At 45.8% G+C, this 21,575-nt stretch overlaps 1 protein-coding gene across 9 annotated transcripts in view; it reads right to left on the reverse strand.

Annotated features, from left to right (window-relative positions):
• Positions 1–21,575, reverse strand: part of PER1 (period circadian regulator 1) — a 35,961-nt gene that overhangs the window by 12,515 nt on the left and 1,871 nt on the right. For 4 of the 9 annotated variants that reach the window (XM_078378219.1, XM_072977120.2, XM_072977119.2 and 1 more), the window contains exons 2-8: positions 4,231–4,635; positions 3,626–3,724; positions 2,721–2,875; positions 2,103–2,224; positions 1,364–1,565; positions 809–860; positions 181–323 (exon numbers count right to left, since the gene is read on the reverse strand). In XM_078378219.1, coding sequence (XP_078234345.1) covers positions 181–323; positions 809–860; positions 1,364–1,565; positions 2,103–2,224; positions 2,721–2,875; positions 3,626–3,724; positions 4,231–4,484 — 1,027 coding nt within the window. In that variant the 5' untranslated portion in view covers positions 4,485–4,635. Of the gene's footprint in view, positions 1–180; positions 324–808; positions 861–1,363; positions 1,566–2,102; positions 2,225–2,720; positions 2,876–3,625; positions 3,725–4,230; positions 4,636–8,474; positions 8,734–21,575 lie in introns of those variants that run through there. The other 5 variants (XM_078378214.1, XM_078378220.1, XM_078378217.1 and 2 more) reach the window with 4 other exon arrangements.

Consider the following 21,575-nt stretch of genomic DNA (forward strand, 5'->3'; position numbering starts at 1 on the left):
CGCCAGCGCCAGAAACCACACTGAACGGATTGGTTTCTGAGCGGGTGTCTTTTGCTTTGTCAGTCACACAACGGCAGGATCCACTTGTAGGAGCCACTTTCTCCATGCACCCAACCCACCAAACCCCTCCTCTCTCCCTCACACATACGCGTGGACACACACAAACAGTGCCTTTCTTACCTTCATAGCCCGAGTGGATACGCTCAGCAATGATCAGGCAGCAGGGCCGTCCCTCAGCGCTGTCTGAATCGCGGACTTTGGTCAGGTATGGGGTGAGCCGGAAGGGGTAGTAGCGCAGCTCACGCCCGCTCTCGTGGCCTCCGCTGAGAAACAAATGCCTGCAATAAGACCAGAGGCCAGAGGAGACCAGGACAACCACGAGGGAGCAGAACAGCAGCAGCCGTGGGGCAGAAGGGGGAACCTGGGAGAACACTTCCCTCACCTCCCACTTCCCCTCCTTCCCTCCCCACCTCCCTGCCCTGGAGAGTACCCACTGGCATCCAGGTAACAGGAAGGAGGGAGGGGCTGTTCTACCTTCTCACCAGCTAATTGGTGGGGGAGGGATTCCCTCTACCAGGGTGGACTCTGGGGCATCTTCTTTCTGCGGCCTTTTGCTAAGTTTATCCTCTCTATAAAACTTTTTAAGTATCCAGTAATTGGCTAATGAGCCAGAGGACCTCAGGGCTCTTCTGGTCAAGGTTAAGACATTCATACAGGGGGAAAGAGACCCCAAACTGGGGTTCTGTATTGTGGCCCAGGTTAGGATCCTGCTATAGAAGCACTGAGGCTTGATGAGGACAAAACTCACCTGATACGACAGAAGACGGATTTCTCTTGGGTGTAATCCATGGCAGCGGCAGCTACGGAAGGAGAGAAAGAGGGACAAAGAAAGATGCAACGGAAGGATTAGCAACGAAGAGATGTAAATCTGAATACGGCCCTCTCCTGATCACTCCTTTGCCCCACTTCACACTTCTCAGCTGCTTCAAAAACTGAATAGCATCCTATTTTTAAAAAATCCTGAGGCCAAGAAGCATGCCCTATCTCAAAGGGCTTCTGCACAGCTTCGGAAGTACAGGTCAAATGGAGGGCTGGTATTTTAAAACTGCGGTTGTCCCTGCAGGTGTGGCCCAACCCTGTCTGAAAGACAGGTTTTCTGCTGTCCTCCAGAAACTTAGAGGATGCTACTGCCCCTATCGTTATTTATTCTACTCCTGCCTCGCTCTTCCTCCTAAGCGCTCAGCTCAGCAAGCTAACCATCTACATAAACACAGAGAGTTACAGGCACAAACTGAAAGCATTCTAGAGTCACAGATTAGCAATATTTGCCTGCTCAAAGAAAGGTTATGGATGAGACACTCACTGGCAGACGTGCAGGTGCTCCAGGAAGGAAGGTGATATGGGGCTGTGGACCCGTAGAAGATGCTGACATCTTGTGGCGCCAGGAACTCTGCAAACTTGGCCCCCTTGAAGACATCCTTCTTACAGCGTAGGATGAAGGCAGCTTGGTCCGAGATGTAGACAATTTTCCCCGTGATGTAAGAGACAGCCACCGAAAATGTATCCTTCCAGAACAAAATACAGAGGCAAAGTTGGGAAAGAGAAGCTGTTTTCAGGAAGGAAACCTTTTCATCCCTATCTATAAAATAGTTAAGGCAACTGTTACTGTCATCATTCAGATGACAATTAGAACAACTACAGAAAAATCACGCTGGTTGTTCAGTGGTTTATAAGGTCACAGCAACCAAAAAAGGAAGGCTCTGGACCCCTCTACTCAGGGTTCTCCTGAAAGAAGCGAGGCAAATGGGTAGTTGCAGATAAGACTGCTAGCTGCTATTAAACACAAGGGCTACGTATAGCAAGGCTATGTCTGGTGGGAACAGAGGCAGGGAAGAAATGAAAGGGGAAATCCCATCATCCCCAGTGGCCTGCAATTATTTATTTCTTTTTGTTCTGCATATTTCTATTCCACCTTCAGGAATCAGCACCCAGCTGGCCTGGAGAGCCCCTCCTGAAAATGCGAGTCCAAGGTGGGTTAGAAATCCACACAAACGCATTCACGCGATCAGCACAACAAAACCCAAGACAAAAAAAATACTCACAGGGTTTTTGAGGGTATACTCGGAGGTGATGTTTTCCAGCTCCTCAATGGTGTAAGAAGACATGTCTAAATGGCAGGGATAGCTGTCCTCAATGGTCCATTGCTGGTAGTAATCCTGGCTTGCTAAAAAAAAAAACAAGGAAGAACAGGAAGAAGGGATCAACCGGAGTGCCCCAACCGACAGAAGATCATTCCCTCCTTTCAGCATTGGAACGGTGCTGTCCATCTTCAACTTCCAAGTACTGCACCAATGATGACACCCAATAAAGATGCCTTCATTATCAGGGCTTGGAAAAACGATTTTTGCCTGGACAATAACTCTCAGAATTCCCAAAGTGGGCCTGGAGGATTCAGGGAGATACAGCCCACCCCCAAATGATTTTCCATGTCCTACTTTGTGCACAGTCCCCGGGGGGGAGGGTAAATCCACTCTAAGACCCCACCACCGCCGCATCCACATGCTTAGTCATCCCAGTGAGACTGCTTAAGCCAAGTTCGTGCCGCCATCTATGTCCCCCAGACCACACATGGAGACTGAGAAGGGGTTCCTTGGTCATTTAAGAGAGAAAGGAAGGAGAAGCCGTAGATAAGAAAGCTATCCATTTCTACTTAAGCCTACCTTGGACCTGCTTCACACAGGACAGGGCGTACTGAAGGGTGGCCAGAGTCCCCGACTTGCCCTTGCTCTGCTTCTCAGAGGGCAGTCGGATCTTCATCTCCTTCAGGGCCTTCATCAGCTCCTTCTGGGTCTTCACTCGTGCAGACTGTTCACTGCTGAAGCGGCACAAATATTTGAAAAATAATCATCATCCATCGGAAGCCATATCAGCTACTATGGCATGTTGTTGAGTTGTTCCCATAGAGGCTGAAAATTTATCTTTACAGTCCCCTCTCCCTCTTTCTTCCATTCAGACACAACTGAACCCCTTTCCCGAGTGACTGAAATAGACAGAGCCGATCCAACTCACAAAAAATCTTTTTTATTTATTTGTTTAAAATACTTTTACCCTGCCCTTCTCCTTAAAAAGGACCCAAGGCAGCTTGCATCATTAAAAGACTGTATTTCAAGCTAACAACACCAGAGTATACAACTACTAAAAAAGATCATATGAATACTATACTAAAAAAAAACATACAGGTTGGCTAAATTAATTTTTAGTCGAGACTTTGTATGTGGCTTGACTAACAAGCCACATACAAAGTAACTTCTGATGGCGCTTGCATTTTCTACAAGCCATGGTGAAGCCCATGGTCCATGGGGACAGGCTCACCACCACTTCTTGTCTGTTTTCTATTTACACACCTTTCCAAGACTGCTTAAACTGAGGATAAACAGCATCCACAAATCGAAATGCATTTTAAAGGCATCCAATGCCACCCCCTCCTCATGCAGCAAGAATTCCAGTTGCCCCTTATCAAGGATTTACCAAGTGACATTCCCACATTCTGAAGAGATCCTGGTCAACACACAACACAAGCTTTTGCTTCTCGATACCTGCCCAGGCTTGCTGGGTTTCAGCTTACCTGCAGCCACTGGTCGACGGGTTGTCTTGCTCCGAGCTTGCACTGAGGAGGCTGTAGGCGATAGAACTGCTGGGGGGAGAAGGGCTCTGGGAGTTGGAGCTGCAAAGAGAGGGAGGGGCACGGGGAGCTTGGTTAGATCACGTGGCAAAGAGCTGAAAACCCCGTCTGCAAATGTCCGGTGTCTGCACACTAATACAGCAGGTCCATCCAGGCAGACACAAAGGTCCAAACCTTTTCACTGGCATTATTCAGCTCCCATCCCATCCAGAGGCCAGTGTGGCTCGCAACGAATTGCCGCAGGCGAACAGACAGTGAGATACTTGTCCACTAGGGAAAGGAGGCAACTGCCCTGAAGGGTCGTCTCAAATTTGATGCTCTCCAGATGGGTTGGACAAAACTATCACCACCATAGATAGCTGGCCGATGAGGACAAGAGATGCTGCCCCACCGTCTGCAGAGCACCAAGACTGGGAATGGTATCACAGAAGGAGGATGCCCTGGACTCTTGGCTAACTGTTTCTTCTTAACTACAGTAGGACTGGGCGGAAAAAATGCACCATGGTAGGGAGAGGCCCACGTCTTATGCCTGCAGTCCCTGGGCTTACCTCTTGTTGCTTTCGGTGGTTTCCAAAAGGGCAGAGTCTTTGCCATTGCCACTGCTGTGACAGCTGCTGTGGGAGTCGCCGTGCGACTCGTTGCCACTGGAGCCGTTGCTGTTGACATCCATGTCATCACTGGCTTGGCCTTGCGCTTCACCCCCTCGCTGGGCTCTGGGTCTCCTGGGGGCTCCTGAACCGCTGCCTCCACTTGCCCCTCCACCCTCAAAAGGGTTCTGTCCAGGCCCACAGCTGGTGCTCATTGTTGGTTTTGGGGCATGGGTGCCTCTTGGAGGAAAACGGAGGGAATCACGAGGAAAACGGGACTTCGGCGGCGGCTGCTCAAGAAGCAGCAACTGGAAGAGTTGGCTCAAGGAAAACCTTGATCAGAGAAGAGGATGTCTCAAGTTATACCTACAAGGGAAAAGAAAAAGAGATCAAATCAACCGGTTTGGATTAAGTGCTGCATCAAGAATGCTGCCATGCCAGCCCTACCTGAGAGAAAGAGGGACAACACTCTGTATACAGACCCTGACATACGAGACTACTTTTAGAAAAGGTACACTGATCACCCATTGTGACAAATTCTCCATGTGGAACCCCTCAGAGGAACTCTTGGCCAAGTCACCGAACGGGCATCAAATATCCACTGCCGCAACTTGAAACCAAACACACTGGTAAGTAATGGGGCTGACCACTGACCACCAGTTCTACTTCCAGAAGCCTTCTCCCTGGACTCTTATATAAACCAGGCAGCCTAGCCCTCCAATGCACCAACACCCTATCCTTCGGGGGGGCGGGGGCTGTGGAGGAGAGGAGGATGTTCTAATCTAAAATATCCTCGGTCTAGTGATGGGTGCTTTACAAAGGTGTTCCTAAGAGCCCTTCTGTTCACCTATCCCAGGTTCTCTCGCTGCCTGTACTTCGCAGCTGTGACTCATTCCTTTTCATCCGGATACTCTCCAACCTCTTTTGTTTCGTTCTGTTCATCTGGCTCTCACCTTATCCCTCCCACATAGCACACCCCCAGCCTGGGACACATTAACCACAAAGGCCAGCCTGGGGGAGACAGAAAGGGGACACAGCCCCAGGTCCCTACTCCTCCTCTTTCACATCCCCAGAACACCTTTATCCCTCTGCTGCCTGGTGGGAAGAAAAGTTTAGGGGGCCAATAAGGAAATAAGGTCAAAAGGGAAGCACAAACAAGATGTGCCACAAACAGGGGAGGGGATGGGAAACCTTTGGTCAAGTGCAGAAAACCAGGAATTCACTATGAATGGTTTTCTACATAAGCCAAACAGAGAGTAAGCTGCTTTATCCTAATTAATCTTAGCTTTAAATATTGTCTTTTAATGTAAGCCGCCCTCCGGTCCTTTTTAAAGGAGAAAAACAGGGTTAAAATGTTGCATATAAAATAATAAAAAGGCTTGAATGGAGAATGTGGGATGATACCATGGACGTAGCGCAAGCTGGGTGTGGTCCTACGGGGAGATCCAAGTCCTAACACCTCCCTCATCATTACGATAGAAAGCCTTGGAAGAGGCATTCGGGGACTGCAAGAGTTTTTCTGAGACTACACCTGTTTTGTTTTAACACACTGGGAGGGTTTGTTGCTGATTTTGTATTTGTGACTCAAGCGCCATGTAGGTGGATGGCGATCTTTCCCCCATTCCAACCCTTCCAAGGGTTAGTGCAACTCTTGGATACACACTGGGCTTTTCTAACTCAAAAAGAAATCTGCCCACCCCAAATTGTGAACTGGTTGGGAAGACTATGCCAATATCCACTGTTTCTCCATTTAGGGAGCCAACGAGTCTGGGGATCATTTATTGCATTCCACTAGCATTTGCCTTCAGAAAGTGTAGAGGGAGGATTCTCTCTCTCTCTCTCTCTCTCTCTCTCTCTTACGCACACAGACACATTTAAGTGACATGTCACTGCAGAGAGCCAGCCAACACACTGCATTCTTGTCATTCTTCTGGCAACCAAACTTTCAGCCACCAGAAAGCAATTTTCCCCCTTCGGACAAACGGCTACTCCCTGCAACTAAATTATCGCTCCTTTCTTCTTCATGGGCAAAGACCACTTGTGTCTTTAACAGGTGTGCGACAGGAACCAATTCAACAGGTGTAGCTTTCCCTGGCTCCTTGTGCTGGGAAAGTGGCACCTGTTGAACTTGCGGCCCCTCTTGTTGTTCGAGAGGCAGAGCCTTAAAGTAAAACGAAAATATATAAAACCCTAAACTCTAAGTATCTGAAAAGACAAGCTGAAGGAAAATGTGAAAAAGCAAAACATTAAGAGCAATAAATGCAAAAGTTCTGAGAGATGTGTTCTTCTGCAAGCAACTGGCAAACACTCAACAAAACATTAAAAAGGGGTTGACATAGCAACCACTGCCCAGTTCCCTCCCACTTCCACCTATCAACACAGCGAGAGAGGGATATTCAATTCAGCAAGCAGGATTAGATCCTCAACTGCATCTAAATTTTCATGTGTAAATTTAAGCCACGGAACAAAACCTATTCCTAGCGCTTTATTTAAAAAGCTGCCCCTCCGTCTCCTTCTTACCCAAAATACACAAAGCCTCTACATATTTCTCAGAAAGCCAGGCAGGTTATTACTTTCTTAGCTGTATTATTTTTACCTCTTCTAATTTTGGATGCCTGTTGTTTTTAATCTGACGAATGAAAAGGAAATATTGCACTGGCAGCTAGCAAGGAAAACAGACAGACCTCCCGTGTCCCTCCAAAGTGCTACCATCTACATAGGAATCATATATGAAAAAAGAGTTGTTCGTTCAGGTATCAGAGGAGAAGCCTGTGAAACCGCAGACAGACACGCGCCGAAGGATGAAAAAAGCGGGACTGAAAATGTAGTGGAAACGAACGCTAAGCAACTCCAAAGCCCTTGATATTGTAAAGTCAATATTCAGGTGGCATGTCCCCCCCCCCTTTTTTTTTTACTTCTGAAGTGCCACCAAAATATTACTAATATCATCATCACAATCAGCAGCATTACTATAATCACTATTAATATATGACAAGGGCATAAAAATAATAATAATAAAGAGAGAGGAACTCTGTTCCTGCCATATGGCCACTCCAGGTATTGGCTATGTCAAGGCCCAGTTTTATCTTAGCAAAGACAACAGAAACCTGCAGTTCGTAACTGCATCCAAAGTTATGGAAACAGCATGTTTACTACAGCGAGACTAATTAGGAGATAAAAAAAAAACAAACAAGAATGCCACCAAGAGTGAAGACTTTAAAATGCAAGACATCTTGCATAGGAAAAATAAGCAGCAATCATGCAAGAAACAAGGGAAGGGGTCCATGAAAACCTCATGCCAGACCCCCTTACAAAACCTGCTTTAATGCTCTCTCCGAGCAGTCCTTAAGACTAAACAGGATTTCCCTCTAACCAGGACACCCAAACAGTGACACAGCAGCACTGCGAGAGAGACAGGCTGTCAGCCCCAAAACTGGTGGCCTCCTGAGGTGAGGAGCTGTAACTCCCCATCACTCAAGCTTTTTCCTCCATTACAGAGAGATACGAGAAGCCCCCCCCTCCCAGTATGCTCCCCCAACAGGTCTCCCCTCCTTCCTTTGCTTCCCAGGTGGAGGGAGCGCATGACACTCGAAACTGTCGGCTCACATTTTGCCCCTAGGTGCCTCTTCCTTTCCATCAGGCAGTGCACCCGCGTTGCCATCAGGCAGGACCGCCACCAGAAGCATATAAAGAACGGCCACCTCCTCGACCCCTTCTCGGCACTCACACAACAACACATTCCCTGCTCTCTGCAGCTCAGAGAGCAGCCCAGGTGCTTTTCCTGGGCAGACACACACACACGCACACGGGGCCGCCCTGCAGATCGAAAATCCTGCTCCACCCTCTTCCAAAAAGTGCCCAGCCATTCCCTTTGGTGCAGGAAGAGGAAAGAGAGAGGGGGGGCAGGCATACTCCTCCTTCCGGCTGCCGCACATGCACGACGGCGTGTGTGGCAGAGAATCCGCCCCCAGAGCAGGCAGAACAAGCCGGATTACTCCCTTTTTCCAGAGAGAACATTCCGTCCCAGGCAGGCCCACGTGACGGTGACGCCAGCCGATGCCAGGGCTGGCGCTCCTGCGGAGGCTTGGAAGCCCTAGTCCGGACTTACCAGGTTGCAAGGGAAAAAAGAGCTGAAGAAACAGAGGAGTTCTCTATCCTGGGGTGGGGCATCAGGCTGTGCCAAGCCCTCCCGGTGGGTTACTCACCCGTGGAGCGAGAGAGAAGGTCCGGTCTCTCTGGGACGATCAGCCGACACACTCCTGGGATGAGGAGAACTGCCCTCCGGTGCCCCTTGTCCAGCCCGCTGCGGTGTCTCCGTTGCTGATCCAATGCATCCTCCCGCCGGAGAGAGCCCAGTCGACGCGGGTGCACTGTGGATGGCGGAGCCCGGTTAGTCTTCCCCCCTTCTGAGCACCACCACCAGCAGCAGCAGCATCTGGCTCTGAACAGGCAGCGGGGCGGAGAAGCAGCCCATTGTATAAGCAGAAGGCGGAGCAACCCTGGCCAGGCGCCCGCTGATGTGAGCAACCCCTGCTACACACACACACACACATCCCCGCCTGCCCGCCCGCCTGCACGTGTACTGTGGTGCTCACACCAGGAGTCCAAGGAGGCCGCCATTGGCTGGCCAGCTCAGCCAATGAGGCGACGGGATTCTGACTGCATAACAGGCCCCAGAGGCCGGTCATTCACCCAGAGGGTGGTGGCGGCGCATGGAAGACCAGTGTGCATGCCAGCAACAGCAGCCAGGGGATGGGTGCCCAAGCCCAGCGGGAAGAACAGCAGGCTGGGAAATTGGTGAACGCATTTGCAAAAGCCTGTTTGGGGGGGGGAGGCGTACAGGATGTTGCGCCATTTAAACCATGCACACGGAAAAAGGAAACCAACCCACAGTATTTCCCACATCGAGTCGCCTGACCCACATTCAAATCCCGCTCTGCTTCCGGCCTCCACTCGTGATGGCCCCCCCCAGCTCCTCCCCTTAGTCCCCGAGGCTACTTCCTCCTTAATAGTGTGTACTCCCATGTGCCCTGCTGGTTCATGTGATGCCAATGTTTTGGGTACAACACCTACTAGCACACACTCATTGCAAAGTAAACACGAAAGAAACGGCGCGGCAGCAAAAGTGCTTGTTACGAAGTGCAATTTAAACCAGACTTTCAGCATTCAAAGAGTTGCAATGGTCACCTAGTTCTATTCTTATCCCTCCCCCCTTTTTTATGAATGGGCTTAATGCTTGCAGTGTAACCTCAAATGCCAAACAGAAATTACTTAAATATTACTTAAAGATTTATAAAGTGGAATCTTTCCCTATCCTGCAAGCAAAAGGTCTTCACAGCAGCAAATAAAAAGTTTAAGATGCAAAACAGTAAAATATTGTAACAAGTGGCACCCTAAACAGACCTCTTACATAGATATAAAAGTGATTTCAGTTTGTGCCAACAATCTTCCCATTCTTTACCTTTAAGCTCAATTTGTCACTCTCTTTCCCAGAAACTTGTTTTGAAGGTGTTTGTGTTTAAAATATGCGGATGGAGGAACAGACAGAAAAAGAAAGCCAGCCTGCCCCCCTTCAGTAAGCTATTGGGAGGAAGGGAGGGCAACACTCCACATTCAAATAGCAAAACAAAGCAACAACAACCCCCCCATGCTCATTCGTTCAACTATACTGATGATAATACAGCTTTTCAGTATAGCAACAGAAACATGGGGTAAACCAGACACAACCTCAGGAGTCCATAAAGGTTTCTGAGGAAGGGAATACAGAGAAGCCACATAAATACACCCTGCACAAAAGATGAAAAGAAAAAAAAACACAAAATATTGGCTCTGGCTGAATGCCTGTGTTATCTGGCCATCGCTCTTCATTAGTTAGCAATAAAGAAGCTCTAGCATGGCAGAGGGAACCATGTTTGGCTACTAAGTTAGGTCAACAGCTGCCTCCTTCCTTAAAATACCTGTTTGGAGAATCAATGACCATTTTATAATGTAGGCTCAAACTTCCCAGGGACCTGGATTGGGCTATCATGGCCCCCACGCCTTTTGTCTGTAGGGGAGATAAAAATCCACCCAAGCTCTGCAGCTTGCAATCATGAACCAAAAAAAAGGAACAGCATGTGTAACACTGGCATGTATGCCTCCTTGCCTGGGGTAGACACTTGCTTATCGCAGGTAAGGAAGGAGAGTGGCCATTTCCCAGTTTGAACTGCTCTGGTCATCTCTGTGTCTAAATTCGGGGAGCCCTTTCTGTTGCTGTTGTTATTGTCTGCCATCAAGCTGCTTCTGACTAGAGTTGCTGAGGTTTGTGAGTAGTTCAACTATTGCCACCATGCACACTCCATAGGCTTCCATGGCCAAGCAGTAATTTGAACCCATAGAGTCCTAAACCATCTACTAAATCCAGCACTCCTAATCCACTACACTGATTCTAAGGGGAGACTATATGACAACTGTTTTTAAAACCCAGCAAATGATAATTTAGAAAACTACTTTATTCTTTGTGTTCCTCAATTTTCCTTCATAAACCCCCACTTTTATTTTGTTCTCAACTTTATCTAAGTATACTCTGTTCTCAGATTCTTCAGGATAGGAAATCTCCTGGCTCTGTTCCTATATACAGGTGTCTAGTACTGCACATACATACTCACAGACACATACATACACACACACACTCAAAAATATGCATAGTATGTAACTGCTTGTTTTGCATAATTTGTGCTGTTTTCTAGGTGTGTGCTTATGCATGTTCCTAAAGAATCCTGGAAAAGACCTTGGCGTTGGGAAAGTGTGAAGGCAGGAGGAGAAGGGAATGACAGAGATGGTTGGACAGGGTCACCAAAGCGACCAACATGACTTTGACCCAACTCCGAGAAGCCATGGAAGACGGGAGGGCCTGGCGTGCTCTGGTCCATGAGGACACAAAGAGTCAGACACAACTTAGTGACTGAACAACAACGAAAGAACCTGAAATTCTAGGGATAAGAAAACAGCAGGCTCATGGGCAGCAATGTAGTTGTGAATAGACTCAAGTGGGAAGGAGTCACTGAAGAACAAAATGAACATAAATATAAATAATGTAATATGTTTTGAGTTTTAATAATTAAGATTATTTTATTTTATCTATGGGATCAGTATCCAGAGGATCATTTATTGACTGTTGGAAACTATTTTTAAAAAATCCCAGAAAATTATTTTCACATGTATTACCACAATTAGCCACTAGAGAGAACAAAAGACAGCACTAGATGTACAGTGGGGTCTTGACTTGAGAACTTAATCTGTATTGGAAGGCGGTTCTCAAGTCAAAAAGTCTGTAAATCAAGTCTCCATTGACCTACAGTGCATTGAAAACCGATTAATCCCATAACAGGCCGTTTTTGTTCCATTTTGGGTTTTTTCTGGTCTGTAAGTCAAATCTCAGTCTGCAAGTCAAACCTAAATTTTGCGGCCAGAGAAGTCTGTAACTCAAAAAGTCTGTAAGTCAAGCCGTCTGTAAGTCAAGGGTCCACTGTACTTCTAAGTCAAAAATACATTAACATGTTCTCTAGCAGCCAGTTTTGGAAACGCATGTGAAAATAAATCCTGTTTTTTTTCCCCTTTTACCATGCTATACATACACCAGCAGCTAGCTATGTCAAACCACATTCACAAGTAACACTAGCATCATTTTTTGTGTCAAAATGCAGGCCCAACACCTAAACATTCTATCAAATTTGAGCAACCCAGGAAAGGCAGGTTTTCTTTCTAGCAATATGTGGTGGTGTGATAGACAGAACCCAGAGCCAGCATGATGGTCTCAGTAGAGGCTGGGGTCAGTGGCATCCATGTAATTGTTCTAGAGAGGCCCAGCACTGATGTGGCTGCTTCCATATAGAAAACTAGTTGTCACAAATACATGGATGCTTGCAATTGTGACAAATACATAAATGTGAGCCATTCATTAAAATATGTTCAAACATCATTTGCCTCTCGTTCTACTATTTCTCTTCAAACATCATTTGGCCCTTGTTCTACTATTTAGCCAACCTAAATATGATTCTGGCTTTTTTTTTTCAGCTAGATGTCTCAACTGTGGGCGCCTGGGAGTGGTAGCGGTGGTGGAAGGGAGACTAATGCTTCAATAAGCAAGGTACAGGTTCAACGGATGTACCTTTCCACTGGCCTTTGTCTAGCCCACATTATCTATGCTTGCGTCGTGGGTGTGTGGACTCGGGCAGGAAACAAAGCTGGACCAAAGGCTCCTATTCTTCGATAAAAAGGCACACACACCCCCACATGCGCTCACCCAAACACATCTATGCTCTCTTAACAAAAGCTCTCTGCTTTCTATTGTGGTTGCCTTTTATCATCCCGAACAGTGGGACCCCATAATAGCTCTCCTGCTCTTTTCTCTGATTTCTTACGCCCAAGCTGTCAAGTGCTAGGAACAAATAAATTTTCTGTCCTCCCTCTAACGTGCACCCACCCTCAGAGTGCAATTAACCCCTCTGACCTCTATCTCCTTATTAGAGGGGGTGGAGATCCCCTTTCTTAGTCACTCATCCGGATGGCAGTGTACCGATTCTTTCTTTGTTTTTTTAATTTATAAATTTCACAATGAAGAATGAAATATAACATACAAATAAAGATTATTAACAGGAACGGGACTGCTTCCTGATTCTGCAATATGCACATACGTACTAAGTTAAAATAGCCATGACGGTAAAATAAACGTTCAAAACCATGAAGATGTGTGGGGAAAAGATCTCAATCTCTGCTCTCCTCGGTTTCCTCTAGAAGCAAGAATTAGCCTTCAGAATTAGCAGTTAAGCTTCCTTGTGGCTATAACCGTGTACCTGTAAACACAACATTATCATCCCTATTTCTGCAAGCCCCTGATTTGGAAAAATTTAAAATTCTGCAAGAACAGAATCCTCAGTGCTGACCAAAAGGTAACGTGGACAACCCCTCCAAAAACGTTGGTGAGATTTGACTGAATAGAAAAGCAAATGTATGGCTGTGAAAAATATACAGAAGATTGCTCAGCTGCAAACCAAGAAGGCGACCTGTTAATTTTAAGCGAAGAGGAATACTGTGCGCTCTCTGATCCCGCTGGCTGGACAAGTGAACACAATGACCTCTTCAGAAAACCACTGCAAAGCTCTGAAAGGAAACAGCTACCGACAAACAGATCACATCCCAGAAAGCCAGCCACGGCAGTGTTAAACAAGGGGTCAGCTGGAGTTAAGGCAGTGTGGGATGGAATGACCTAGTTCCCGGGACGGGTAAAAAAAAACAACACAGGGCCAGATGGAGGCTTGGCCTGGTGCACTGGACTTTCCCTCCCTTTGCAAACATGCAAAAGAGAACAAGGAGGTTGCTTAAAGAGAAACAGAGATGTAGATTTCTTAACTGCTCATTCTCTCCTGAAGGGAGAATGGCTGTAAAGTTCCCTTTCTCCTAGAATTCAGAGGGATCATCTGCTGACACTGAATAGGGAGAGATGCCAGACTAACGGAAGAAAGCATTTTGACACACAGTGCGTAGCAAAACTGTGAAATACTGAAGCACAAGACGTTGTGTCTTTCAAAACTGCTGCCCATCTGGAGTTTTAAAAGGGGGGGCGCTAGACTATTCCCTGGAAGACAGACGATCAGCAACATCTGCTATCCTGGGAACAAGCTACTTCCTGCATCAGAAGCAATATGTTTCTGTGCAACAGTTGCTAGGGAACACAAGATGTCTGATGTAGCTGCACTTCTACCCTGCTGGTGGTCGTTCCGTGGGCAGCTAGTTGGCTACCAAGCATTAGACAAGGAAGGCCTTTGTCCTGATCCATTACGGCTCTTAGGGTCATTAACATCTTACAGGAGTCCAATTGGAAATTCCAGTCCCCCCCCCCCTTTTGCTACAAAATGACTCTCAAAATAACTTTTGTTGGAATTTCTTTTGCAACCTTGCAGGCTATCTGTAGTTTGTGTGACTGGGAAAGCCTTTTCTGGGCTGAGGCGATTGTACATCTATCCAGAACTAAGCAACTGTTCCTTCCAGCCTTTGAATTCAAAGAGAGCCCTCCTCTCTGTTGAGTGTTCTTTTCCCTCTCTTTCCTCAGTTGGCGGCAGTTGTTTTTTAGCTGTTGATCTGTTCAGTTGGTTGCTAAGCATGTGTGCAGTGAAGAGAGCAGCATACACAGGTCTGTAATTTCAAGCAACTGCAAATAAGGAAGTGTTTTTATTCTTTCTCCTACAAATGCCCCAAAGTTAGTTATTGAGACTTTAAGTGCCAGTTAATGAGAAAGAGGTGGATTCTGGGGAACTTCTTGATATTCTCTATGGATCTAGTTATTCTACTGTGCAGCAAAAACTTCTGCTGTTTTACCAGAAATTCAAAAATTTGCAACAACTTTTAGGTAGGGAAAACTAGTGCAATGTTGTGTTAACCAGTAACTTTCAGTAGGTTGTAAAAACTATTTTTTGCTGTTTCCTCTCTGTTTTACAGTGCCAGTGACACAACCATTGTGTCAGTACTAATACACAACACTGAAGTGTACTGTAGTAAATAGTATGTTCAATTTTAACTGTACCCAGAGAGTTGGCTTGCTTGTTTATCTACTTTGTTGAACACAGTGATTACAGTGGCTCACCACTAGATGGGTGGTATATGAATGCAATAAATAAATAAATAAACAAACAAATAGCCTTCTAGAAACTGATTGAGAAATGGAAGGGAGCTGCTGCAAAGAGTCTAACCCCAGTTAATTCAGATACAGATTGTGTCTTGCGCATTGTTCGCCCTCTTCAAACCAAACTAAAGGAAAACTTAAGGCTCATCTTCCCACCCGCCCTGGAAAAAAACAACAACACACAGCAAAATTACTGCTGCACCAATGATAAAATGGCATTGAGAATATAGTTACAAAATGGAGAAGAAGAAAAGGTTGGGAGGAAACCCATTCCTGCGGCAAGGTTTCCCATGTTTACTCTTTCTTGCCTGCAAAAGTTGGCACAGCTTCCTTGCTGTATAATAAACAAACATAAACAGAGTGTTTATCTGAACTGTTTAATAGAATCAACATTTTCTGGATGCAGGATTATGCAGTCTTTTATACTACACTCAAATCTTTATCAGCCAGGATACTATTATTCAGCAGTTTATACAAATGCCACCCTAACTTGTTCAATCAGAAGACATTCTCTCGACCTGTCATGCTCATGCTAGTGCAGGAGCATAAGGGATGAACTCTAACCCAGACTGAGTGGGCGTGCAGAGTTGGTGGACGCTGCAAGTCTTCCAATCACTACAAGATTCTCCCTGCGTTAAAATGCCCTGGAAGATAGCTTTCAGTCACACAAGCAAGAGGGAAGAAACCATGTAAATTTAAAAAACTTTTTACTTAGGGGCAAATACAGTGAAGTAAAAAAAGGTGCCAAGTATGTTCCCCTCAAGTCTTGATGTGCAGTTTAGATCTAGAAAGAGCCCCGGTTCAAAAACCACCTTGGGTTCCTCGCGCATGGCATATTCACTGCCCAGTACAAAAAAATCCATGTTTTCCAGCTCACACTCCAAAGTGGCTCTCACCTGCAAACTCGGCTCCCCAAGGATTCATTAAAACCTAGAGTGCCGTTATTTCTTGTCCATCCCCACCCCTCCCCGCTACTTTCGTTCACTCTCTTTGATTCGGCGCCTGCAATCTCTGGACCAGAAATTGTAGTCCCAAGTTTCACCTTCCCACGAGACAGAACTTCACCTCAACCTTGTAGTCCTGATTCCCAGCCAGAGTACTGAAGCCCAGCTTCTCCTCAAGAGCAAAGCATGGGACGCACGAATTGCGACTCTTAAGTTCTCCAACTCAGACTCCTCCATCACTAGCACGTATAAACGAATGCTTGGACCTGCAGCTCTGCACGCGCGCGGCCCCCCTCCCCGCTTTCCACCCATTCGGTCTCTTCCTTTCCTCATCTCAGCTTGGCACGCCGTCAACCTTAATCAGAGCAAGCGTCCCCTTTCCAGCCCACTATGGGCCACATTCTTTCCATAACCAGGTCATCTGATCAGGCTGGCCACTGTCATGTCACTCCCTTCCCATCTCTGGGTCTTACGTAACCAAGCTCACCAGCCAAGCTCTCTCTCACTCACTCACTCACATACACACAGAGATGATGGGTGTTGTACAAAACAGCACATAGCAGCCAGGTGGGCTGGCTTCCCGGAGAGGGAGGAGCCAAAGGCAGAAGCTCCTCCCACTCCCTTGCCTTCACGCCTGCCTGCTTGCCGCATAGCCCAGGGTGATTTCCACACAGCCAACTGCAGGAACAGAGGTGGTGGCCATAAAAGGCAGACCAGAACATTGTGTTCTTTTGGCTCTCTTCGCCACTTCCAAGGGGACTGGCAGCTACTGCCTCCCATAGCAACATGCTAATTTCTTCCCCGAACAAAGGCAGACAAGCTAATACAGGAGCGGCACAGCAAAAGAGAGCATAATATTCCCAAGTAGCCAAGGCAGAGAGGGCTGTGTTTGTAGATGCACAAACTAACCCCAATCCTATCTGAATGGACTGCAGTGGGGTATGGAGAGAAATATGCTCCCCCACTCACCCAAGTAGTACAAAAAGCAATATTTATCCCTCATTGGTAAGACAAGACAAATGATAACATACAATATTCTAAGTGTAAAAGCACTGTGTTTTTTTAATTCGGGTTTTTAAACTGCTGTTCTCAAAACAAACAAACAAACAAAAAACACCACCACTACAGTGTGGTTCTTTGCTGTCTTAAAGGTTAATTGTTATCATTATTGTTTAATTACTTTCTAATATGCAATTAACTATGTTCACGGCAATACTTGTTTTAATATTGTACGAATGTCAGACAAAATCCAAAGGGGAAAAAAATGCATGTAGCACCTCAAAGACTATATTTTAATGTATGCTTTTGTGGACATGTCCACTTCATCAGACATATGGAAACCGAATGAAATGTTGAATGAAATATCAGTTTCACATGTGGAAAAGTGGCATGCATTAAATAAAAAAACAAACAAAGCTGAGAGATATGTCAGTAAGTTGGAGGCAAAAGGGAACCAGAACTAACATCTTCTCACAAAGCTGTGGCTTTGAATCCTGGCTCTTCTTGTGCTGGATTATTTTTTTTTAGTTCATCCATCTTCCAAATCAGTATCTTCCCCAGAGGATCGCATAGAAATCTGCATTCTCCAGTTCCGTATGGCTTTTCTCAGGACACAAACCACCCCTTCTCTCTTCTATTCCACTCAAGTCAAGGCACTTTAGCATAACTGGCCCATCAGCGCACATCTCCAAGAGAGAAAATACTCACCACATCTGCTCAGTGCTGTACTTATTACTCCTCTAGTTTTAGGAAAACACACCTCTCTGCTGTAACTACCTAGCCTCGTTGAAGTCTTCTCTGCCTGGCAGCAAGCTGACGCAAGACCAGCCTCACCCAGATACAGACTGGTATGGGACACTAGGTTCCAGAAGAGCTAAGCCTAACTGGGGAAGTGACCCGGCAAGAGAACAGCAGCAGTGGAAGTGCTGGGAAACTCAGCTCTGCACGTGTTCAAAGTTCCAAAGGCGTACACCCCCGGACAGCGTTGGCGCGGGGCCATCAGCTGCCAGAACTAACGTCAGCGCCACCCCACCCAGCCTCCCCAGTAACCTTTCCCCTACTGTACACCCACAAGCTGTAAAGCCTGCTACAACAACAGAACAAGGAGGACTTTTCCGTGACTGCACTCACTGTGCAGGGCTCAGCCTTGAGAAGACTACTACATACTACAATCCACTTCCAAACTTTGCAAGAATATATATGGGAACCCACCCAGCCAAAGGACTGTCTTTTCTCCCAATACGGGGGTTTCTAGCCACAATAGAGTTCTGGTCAGAACTGTCGGTGGCACAGTATTCCTTAGCCTGGCCAATACGAACAGTCCTAAATGATCCCTCAGCTGACACCAAACCCTCAGGAAGACAGAAAGAGACCATCCAGAAGACAGAGACAGATCAGGAGGTGTTCTATCTTTCAGGTAGAACCCTGGCCTGTGTTTTTATTTCTGAAGATGTCCCTCCGGAGTTCCGCTGAAAAACCAGCGTCCAAGATGAAGCCTCTTGTTCCTCTGCCCCCCAACTCTCTGTTCAGGTTGCGGGACTGAAGGTCTGAGACCTTCGTCTGGGTTATTCCTTGAAGACCCAAGCAACCTCCAAGAGCGTGCAAATGCAGCAGATCCGATTCCATGCCGTGATGTTAGTCCTTCCTTCTTAAGGCACAGAGCTGGTGATGTTTTAATCCTGACATTAGTGACTGTTAATTATGAGGCCAGAAAAAGAGGTCTTGACCAGCTGGAATGCCTGGGATTCAGATGTTCTCAGGGGTAATCCTTCTGCTGTTCTGCTAACTGGAGCCTGCGCGTTGCTGTCAAGAGTTAAGCTCCCCTTCTGCTTTTCTTCAGTCGCAGGTTTATTTTCACCGTCTGCCAATCCCAGCAACACACCACGTATTTATGACAGCGCTGCTCAGTTTCTCCACTTCGCCCAGCTGAATCTTCAATTCTTCTTTAGTCACACTTGATTTTTACTATGGAAAAATTAATTGCCCAACAGCTAGGCCTTGAGATCATTTAGCTAAGATTGGTGCACAGATGGGCACAGGCATATATTTCCTTTCTCAGTTTTCATCCTTCAGAAAGATGTTCTTCTCAGAACTTACTCAAAATCCACAATCTTGCTGAACTTTCACCAATGATCTTGAAGATAGATGTTGGATACCCCAATGTGTGACCCAGCAAGCAGTCAGACAAATGAAGATGCAGGGGAGGAAACTTAAAAAAAGATGTTCAGAAGGTAGGTGGGGTGGAAGTCTGTTTCATGCAATCATGCCAGGGAAAAGTTTGTCTCCGAGGACCATGTTTTCAGGAAAAGAATGGGAACTGAGGAACCTAAGAAGAAGAAGAGCATAAAACTGGGACAAACAGAGCAGTTCTCTTCAAATCCTCCAGAAAGCATCTCCAGTTGCTCTTCAGGGAAAGGAGAGGCGTCGAACTCCTCTATGTTCATCAGAAAATCCTCAGAAACTCAACACTTCAGCCCTTCTGCATAGCCAAGAAGTGGAACCCAGAAGCAAGGAGGAGCCTGAATTATAGCAGAACCTTTAAGAGACCACTGGATGGTAAGGGAAGGGTTCTTGAGTGAGCAGCTTCTTGGTTCTTGGGTGAGCAGCTTCTTCATTCTGTTTTTTGTCTGTCTGCTTGCTGCCTTACGCGTAGAAATCCTCCAAGATCAAGTTTTCAAGATCAACCAAAGAGACTAGGAATTTTTTATTTATTTTTTTGAAAAGACTGGATGCTGATACCTCGATTTCAATATATTTTGTTGCTTCTAAATCTGTTTTAGTAATGCTTTTGCCTAACATTTTTAGTATAATAGTACTAAGTCTTCTTCCTATTAGAATAATTTACTGTTTTTAGCTTTGAGGGTTTTTTTTATGATGTACGCTGCACTCATTTGACACGCTAGCAAGGTTATGCTCAAAATCCTCCAAGGTAGGCTTCAGCAGTATGTGGACCGAGAACTCCCAGAAGTACAAGCTGGATTTCGAAGGGGCAGAGGAACTAGAGACCAAATTGCTAACATCCTCTGGATTATAGAGAAAGCCAGAGTTTTCCAGAAAAACATCTACTTCTGCTTCATTGACTATGCAAAAGCCTTTGACTGTGTGGACTACAGCAAACTATGGCAAGTCCTTAAAGAAATGGGAGTGCCTCACCACCTTATCTATCTCCTGAGAAACCTATATGTGGGACAGGAAGCAACAGTTAGAACTGGATATGGAACAACTGATTGGTTCAAAATTGGGAAAGGAGTATGACAATGCTGTATATTGCCTCCCTGCTTATTTAACTTATATGCAGAATACATCATGCAAAAGGCTGAACTGGATGAAACCCAACCCGGAATTAAGATTGCCGGAATAAATTACCCTGGTGCCTCTCTGAAATACATGAGTCCAAAAGAAAAAGGGTAAACATATGATGCCAATTAACCTTGAAGGAAGAACAAGCATGATGCTGGATTCAGTTAACAGACTGAGAGAATCTGCACAGCAGTGCTAAAGCAGGTATGATTTGATCTGTTCCTCACAGAGGAAATTACTGAGACTACCGAACTAAACTAAACACTGACCTCCACACATGAAAGTGGCAAGTAGGTATGACAAATAAGTAGATACTGGAACACATAAATAACATCCAGAGTTCAGGCTGCTGTGTCATAAGCTATAGTACTAAACAATTGTGTTTGAAATTGACCCAACCTCAACTTTGTTCACATTTCAATTTATCTTGTGACTGTTCCGCACTGGTGGTTCTTCAGCACACCTAAGAACCTTGTTCTTTTTCCCACCTCTTTTACAAACCTGAATTGCATTTCCCTTCAGAAACCTCTATTTGCAATTTTCTCTCCGGAAAATACTGTTCTGCCATTGATTTTAACACACACTATATGCTAACTTTGTATGCTGAATGAACAGAAAAATAAAAAACGTAACAAATCATTAGTGTGTCCATGCAGCCCCTCTGTTCAGCACATATCCCAGCACACAATCCTTGAGAAATGTTAATGCCCAGCAAAGCAACCAAAAGGATAATTGATGATATAATAAATCACACTCCTCAAAAAAGATTACATGAGCACCAATCCCATGCAGCCCAGGAGCTCTCTGCAAGACGCCTTTTCTCTCAGCATTTATTACATAACTGATGCCAAGGAACTGTAAGCAGCAGCACAGCCACTGGCATTATCTAACCACACTGTTCCTACGAAAGACGCACGCAGGCATAGTCTCTGCCCAGTTCTAGATAAAGTGGTTTCCCAGGATTCCTAGCACTCAGAGGGAGAAATTAACCACAAAACACAACCAGCTCAAAAGAAAAGCATATAGAATTACAATTCTTGCCACGTCACTCAGAGCTACTTCAACATTTTAGAATGATTTTTTTAAAAAAAAAGATGCTTCTCAAGACTTCTACATCATATGAGGTATTTTGACAAATAAAAAAAAAAAGCTACTGATGGAAATGCTTTCCAGTCCTCCAAAATGAGCAGAAAATTAATTGCTAAAGTTCTTTCTGTTTTTAAAGCACAGGTTGCAGGGTTCAGTCCTTGTAGAAACAGACTAAACTGAAGCAATGTTCACGTTAAGAACGAGACCCTGTGCAATATGTGCCAGTGCACTGCTCTAATTATATTCTCATTTTATTTCTGAGACAAGTCACTCTTAGCCACCAGCTCTGTGAAACCTTTACAGTTACAGAATCT

This window comes from Pogona vitticeps, chromosome 6, assembly GCF_051106095.1.
Source record: "Pogona vitticeps strain Pit_001003342236 chromosome 6, PviZW2.1, whole genome shotgun sequence".
Lineage (NCBI taxonomy): Eukaryota > Metazoa > Chordata > Lepidosauria > Squamata > Agamidae > Pogona > Pogona vitticeps.